The following is a 7,400-nucleotide window of genomic DNA, read 5'->3' as shown; positions in this document are numbered from 1 at the left end:
TTCGGTTATGGTTAAAGATTTCTAAGGTGACTTTTTTTTTCGGTTTACCTTAATCTGTAAACAAAAGGCATTATTTCTTTTATGCAGCGCGGTTAGCGAGATTTTCGATAGATAACAATAAAACGAGAGCATGTATTTAAACGATTTTACTAAACATTGTAAAATAAATATGTATAAACTATTATAGCCAACGGGTATCACAAGACACATTGAAATAGGTAACCTTACTTAATTTATTTACATTTACTTTCTACAGAAGACAGTATTTTTATGGTCAGTACTTCATTTGGCGGTTTAAAGTTTTAACCTCTTGACCACTAAGTAAAAATATATATTTATATTTATACTGTGTAAATTTTAAACACCGAATTCCTTTGGCATAGAAGAATAACGTTTAATAATTATGTTTTATTTGTCAAAAATAAATAAATAAATAAAGTACTAACATATCTAAAGCAAATAGGTAGGTAATTTGTAAATTTAGGTTTTCTTCTGTATGTGTATCAAGTATCAATTGATTTAGGGTACGGATGATATATTATGATATACAAACACTTTCATAGTTTAAAAATAAGCAAAGTTACGGTCGCTAAAAGAAAACTGTGATTCCATAACATACCGATTTTGTCGAATATACCTACGCTCCACACACACACACATAAACAACTCGAAGGCTGAGCTATGAATGGCTCAAACGCAAACCCGATAACTGGCATGTATGCGTGCGAAATCGGCTTGTCATGAAGTCACAATTTTGTCTTGGCGACCTTATATTGATTTATGATCACACAAAGCACAAGCATGGCACCTATTACAATATTTGTTTATTGATAGCAGAGACAAACAAGGAATTAAGACTGTCGATCACTGTTAAAAGGATATTAACAGTCTGTTACTTACTTGTCTCTATTAATAGCTATAGTAGTAACAAGGGAACAAAACTAATAACAGAAATCAACTTACAACGCTAATTATTTTTCAATAATGTAATCCTAATATTGTATATACCTACGTATTAAAATATACATATTTATTGAAGGCAATTCGCGTAATTTAGGTCTAAATTCGCTCGTAACGTACCCGTACCATAAGCCACTGACAGTGTCAAAACTGACAGAGGTATACAATACCTCTTTATTGCACAACCTCAGAATAAATGTACATGGAAACAAATAATACATGAAGATTGAAGACAGAGGTAAACAACAGGCGGCCTTATCGCTAAAGAGCGATCTCTGCCAGACAACCTTTAGGAGGTATACGCCAACGTCTACGTAATTTACTTTCTATACATCTCGCTCGAACTAATATATGTTAGTACGAGAAAGTAGATTACGTTCACGCTAGTTTATGTCAGTGCCAAACTGGTGGTAGCCACACAGTTACGAGGATTACTAGGATCATATAATTAAAGCAAAATTCGACCTAATTTACGAGAGTTACCCGTTATAAATATATTTTAATATGTTTGAATCTCGCAGAAGTTTAAAGTTAATATTAGATTAAATTACATAGGTGACGAAAGTTTTTTTTAAATCCATTAATATTAATCACAAAATAAACTCTTTTAAAACTATATTTTTAAATTTGTAGGTACTTACATTATTTTGGCAAAAAGTTTAATAGCGTAAAAAAATATTATAAGGGCACGTTCACATTTAACAGTTTAGCGGTCTGAAAGTCGGTCGGCCTCCAGGCCTCCATACAAAAAGTGCCCGGCTACTGTGTAAAAGTAATAAGCGCTTTCACGGTCGCGGCGAGTCATTTGTTAGAGAACAAATCTATCTGAGTCTGTACGCCATTTCAAATATAAACGTGCCCTAGGAGATTTAGAAGTTTACAAAATTTTATCACAAAAAAATCCTTATTTCAGACAAAAAAAAAACATTTTTCGCAAAAATAAGAAAAACTGTAGACTTGCCACATCTTAACCTAATTCGGTAACGTTGTTTTGTATTTATAAATTATAATATACCTAATTTTTTTCATAACTGAGTTCCAAAACTTGCAATCAAAATATTTGTTTAACCTAACTTATATACTTACTTTTGAACCATAAATTGACCAAACCATACAATACTAATCAAATCAGTAGGAATATGATGGCTGTGACTTTATCGATTTCGTGTCATACGAGTACGTGACGGTCACGATGTCAGACCATAAAAGCGCGACCACCATACAGGTATACAGAGAAACAAGAAAAAAAAAGCATAAAAAATGACAGATAATGGCAGCATACGACCCAGTAAACGCACCTTAATTGCATAAAAGAGACGCATTTAAAGACTAACAAAAAAAAAAGTGCTAATTCTGTTTAAAAAAAAAAACATTGATTCCTGGACCACTAATAATAATTGTACCTAATATATACAGATGTAGTGCATAATTGTTTTCCATCGTGTTTTCTCGGAAACTTTCGTATTTGTCATTTTACTTCAGTCAACCTCAGTACTTTTTGTACCGAGACTGACTGAAATAGCAAGACACGTTCGTACGTTTCCGTGAAATTACGATGGAAAATAATTATGCACTACATTTGTACCAATCTATAATTACCGGCAAACGAATAGTACGGTCGAGTTCACCAACTACAAAATGTGTTCACAAGCCAACGTCCAAAAAATATACACTGTGGCAAAAAATAAGTGCATTCCCGTTGCCAGGGAGGTTTTGGGATTATATGAACTGCGATTACTGAGCAACTTTTACTATGGGACCAACCGCTCATGAGCAGGTCTTCTAAAAAGCAAAACGCCTAAGTAGCAAAATTCCTAAAACGCATAATGCCTAGGTAGTAGCGTTTTTTGCTCATTAGGTAAGTACCTATGCAGGTTCTTGAACATTCGTTTTAGCAAAGATAGATATAACTCCGTAATAGATAGATACAGTCTAAGGAAAAAACGTGCCTCGATAATCACGAAAATTTGATTCTCGGTCAGATGGCGCCACTACCTTTGGCCTACTCTCGTATAGAGGGCGTTGAGGGTTTCGTTTGTTATTTAACAATTTGAACGCATCTTAGTGAAAGAACATGGGTCAAAATCATAAAAATAATTAAGTGCAAATAAAAAAAATCATTTATCCATATTTTAATACATTTTATCGTATTTTTGTAAATCTTCATTTTTAGTTTTAAAGTGTGTCGATAGATGACAGTGAATTTACTGTGGTTACAAAATTTACTATGACATCCTCTTATATCCTCTTTGGTTTTAGGCATTTTGCTACTTAGGCGTTTTGCTTTTTAGAAGACCTGCTTATGAGCGGTATAACCTATCTATATCTAGATATAGTTACATAATATCATTGACGCTAAAACCGTTCCTAAACAAAAATGTAGCTTTTTACCTGCCTGCCTGTGTAGCTTTTTAGTTAATTTAAAATCAACTAGCTAAGGTTGGTATTCCACGTCCAATATCTTGGTCCAATGTGCATTGCGTCTCACTCTCTCACTAAGCAAAATGTGAGATGCAAATTCACATTCGACAAAAAAATTGGACTTGGAATACCACCCTGAGGAACGAATACCAAATCACAAGCAAATAAGTTTTTGGCTAAAATTTAATTTTTGGTACAAGCTTTTATCACTGACTGTACTTTTTTTCTTCGTAAAAATATTTTAATATTTTTTCGACAAGCTCTTCGAACAAAACATTAGCCAAGCCAAAGAGGATATAATAAGATAGAGCGGTACTGTCATAGTAAATTTTGTAACCACTGTAAATTCACTGCCATCTATCGACATACTTTAAAACTAAAAATGAAGATTTATAAAAATACGTTAAAATGTATTTAAATATGGATAAATGTTTTTTTTATTTGCATTAATTATTTTTATATGATTTTGACCCATGTTCTTTCACTGATATGCGTTAAAATTGTGAAATAACAAACGAAACCGTCAACGCCATCTATACGACAGTAGGCCAAAGCTAGTGGCGCCATCTGATCGAGAATCAAATTTTCTTGATTTTCGAGGCACGTTTTTTCCTTAGACTGTATCCATCTATTACGGAGTTATATCTATCTTTGGCCAAGCTATAGATGAAAGCTATATTGTTACACTTTAAACTTTTTTAATTCCTTTACAGAGTAATATAAATGGGACAACGGGACACTTTGTTTAGTATTTACACACAACCCAATTTCATTCTTGGGGGTCTGCCTTGTGTGATGGCTCTTAATCGTTTTAATACTCACTGCCAATAACCCGACAAAAAAAAAAACATTAGGGTGCATGCCGCCTCCTAGGAAACATGTTCTCCTCAACCACAATCACTCCACACAGCAAATCGTAACCCGTACGATTATGTTTAAACACAAACAAAACTACGCAGAGCGGGAAAAGGAGAGAGATCAAAAAGTTCTTCATAAGAGATCTCACGAGTGCGAGCAGAAAGGAGAGAGGCCGGCCCGGGTAGAGTAGGACGGTTTCCCGCAGCCGGCCCTCTACTGGGATGACGGCGGAGGCCGTGACGACGCGGAGGCCGAGAAGGGCCTTGCCGGGCGTGGCCCCGCCGGTGCGGCCGACGCTGCCGCAGAGACAGAATGCCTGGAAGATTGAAAATACTGGTTAGATCACGTGCGCACTTGCAGCTGGAACCGCATTTGATCGCATTTAACCACCAGGCGCCAACTTATAGTAACTAAGTTGGCGCCTGGCGGTTAAATGCGAACAAAGTCGCCGTGCGGTTTGGGTTGCGGTACTTCAGAATTAATTTCCCCTAAACATCAACTAATCACTAAAAGTAAAAAAAAATATACAGATTGGGCTCAGACATCTCAATCCCAATCAATTTTCAACACAGCAAAATTGGATTATTATGATGTAATATTTGTCATATTGCAGTATTGTCTGAAATACTATGTTCTTTTAGACGGGTTGTTAGACCCACTATGCATAAATAAAAACAATAAGAATTTTGAAATTTGAAAAAAAAAACCTCAAAATTTACAGTAAACGCTCACCTCAAATATGCAAACCAGCACCCTGTAAATTACTTCTAGAAACAGTATTTCCGATGTTAACTCCATTGCATATTTATAATCATCATAGTGTTCCGTGAACTTAATGATGTCAAATTTATCCAAATCTCTGAAAAAATACAATGAAAACAAATTAACAGTCACCAAAATACTATAAGTCTAAGAACATACTCATAAAACTGCACATCACATGAAACAATTTAATTACACTTCATTTTATTAAAATCCGTAGCGTTCGTGGTATACAATTTAACATTATTTAATTACAATTTAGTCAAGTTGCTATTACTTTATTTAGGTCAAGTGAAATTAAAAGCAAGAATTGCACCATTTTCTAATGTCTGATTGAGCTGAAATTTACCATCCCTAATTTCCTATGTAACTTTGGTGATAATGCAATTTTATGTTTGACTATATCTATGATATAGAACATGTAGTAGGATCCAACACTTCAAGCAATAAAAACGTTTATCCAAAATGAAATTTGGTAATTAATTACTTTTACATTACAAACAATCTTTTATATAAGATTATACTTACATCAATTCGAACATATCTACAGCTATAAAGGTGACAATTAGTTTGAGTATGAAAAGCAGCATGAAATCAATGAACTCAGCCGCAAGCCTCTTATACAGCGGGGGAATCACATACTCATAACCTCCGTGTCGGGCAATCACTGCAACAATATTCAAATGTTCTTTATATGTATCATGTGTATATTGCCTTGTGTCCTTTTTATATTAAGTTTAAGTTAAGTTAAGCAGGTTTGTTATACTGGTAAAGAAACTTTAAATAACAAATAATTTAATTTGTTACACATATGTAGGTTAAATTAACATGTGAGAGGTTCGTTCGAAACGAACACGTGAGAGGTTCCTTCAAGGTGGCACCAATAACCGATAAAGTTAAGGAGGGTAGACTCCGTTGGTATGGCCACGTGATGAGGCGGGAGGAAGGTTACTCAGTTAAAAGTGCTTAACATCCGGACCAAACAAAAACAGGGGTTAGACCACCAGCCTCTTGGTGGTCCACTATCAATAGAGACTTGCGAAACCAAGATATCTCATCATTGACAACCCAGGACAGAAAGACCTGGCGCAGACGCACAAGAAGGCCCGACCCCAAATGAAGTTGGGACAAGAAGAAGAAGAAGATGTAGGTTAAATTAATATGCTTCACTAGTTGCATAATGCAAAATTTTGAACATTTTAATATCTTCACAACATCAAAACTTGAATTATAATTAAACAAAACTGAAGTTTTACTATTTGTTATATACATTAAATCTTTGAAGTTTTACACATTATTGTAACATTTTTGCTGCAGCAACAGGTCAATTAGGCCCGATGCAGTATGACTGTTTAATTGCATTATAACCAATTGCTGCAGCAAAAGTGACCAAAAATCAAGATTGTAATTGTAAGAAAAAGGTGTAAGTCTAAGAAACATATTGTGGTACATTTGTAATTTTGGATACCTTCAGCTGGTGTAAGTGTCTCCTGCTGCGGCTGGTTGGGCGGAGCATTCCGCGGCAGATTAGGCATTTGAAAAGGGAACTGTTGCCCTTGAAACTGATAATTATTATTCAGAAGTGGCACGTTCGTCTGAGCTGGATTAAGGCCTCGAAAAGCCATCATATAGTAGGGAAAGCATGATGACAGGTTCTGATACATTCGAGCTTGCTGAATCCACACTCGCAGGGCTACGAAGTAAGCCTCCCGTTCAGAAAGCGGTGGAGGAGCAGTAGTGTCACCCTCCGAGAGCGGTGGCTGTGGCGCATCTCCATTCCCCATCGGATTAGCGTCCCCTGGTACGCGTTCGTCGGGCAGTCTTTGAGTCTCTGCCATTTTCACAAGATCATGAACTTCAATGATTTTAGTTTAATATTGTTTTGAAGGTACACGTCAGTTTTGTTTATTGATGGATTTAAATGGCAGCTGAACCTCAGTCCAAGAATATGATGGTGACACTGGTGACAGTGACAATTGCTAAGAGTATTTTACTAGTAATGACAATTTATTGAATGTCCAATTCGGATATATTTTTATGAGACAGTCCTTTGACAAACTATAGTTTACAAATTTTAAAATTAACTATTTTAAATTTTAACTTCTGGACATATTTTTATTACTTATTTTATGTAAGGATTAATACTCATTAAAAGTTACCAATGTACATGAAAGTACAATGTACATGAGTGGCTGTATATGAAAGTTCCATAGTTTAGTATTTTTTTTAAATAACTTTTTAGTGTGGCAAGTTACCCATATTTCCACAAATTCTGGTAATTTATGTTTGTACGATTCGTTTTATGTATTTTTTTTTTATTTGGTATTGACTAAAGATAAGGACTATATCCTTATAGTTGTTCCCCGTCAAAAACTCCTGTGTTTGACGGGGAGAACAGT

The 7,400-nt window shown here is 35.1% G+C and overlaps 2 protein-coding genes across 2 annotated transcripts in view; one reads left to right on the top strand and one right to left on the bottom strand.

Moving 5' to 3' along the window:
* Positions 1-7,400, top strand: part of LOC134755662 (beta-arrestin-1) — a 298,399-nt gene that overhangs the window by 160,607 nt on the left and 130,392 nt on the right. The gene's annotated exons all lie outside the window — the stretch shown is intronic.
* Positions 4,111-6,925, bottom strand: LOC134756257 (protein FAM8A1). Its single transcript, XM_063693083.1, has 4 exons — positions 6,470-6,925; positions 5,530-5,668; positions 4,972-5,098; positions 4,111-4,555 (listed from the first exon to the last, which is right to left on the bottom strand). Exons 1-4 carry the CDS (start codon positions 6,837-6,839, stop codon positions 4,232-4,234), a joined length of 960 nt encoding a protein of 319 aa, XP_063549153.1. The 5' UTR covers positions 6,840-6,925; the 3' UTR covers positions 4,111-4,231.

This window comes from Cydia strobilella, chromosome 3 (genome assembly GCF_947568885.1).
Source record: "Cydia strobilella chromosome 3, ilCydStro3.1, whole genome shotgun sequence".
NCBI classification, from domain to species: Eukaryota; Metazoa; Arthropoda; class Insecta; order Lepidoptera; family Tortricidae; genus Cydia; species Cydia strobilella.
This window is presented reverse-complemented; position numbering and strand designations above follow the sequence as displayed.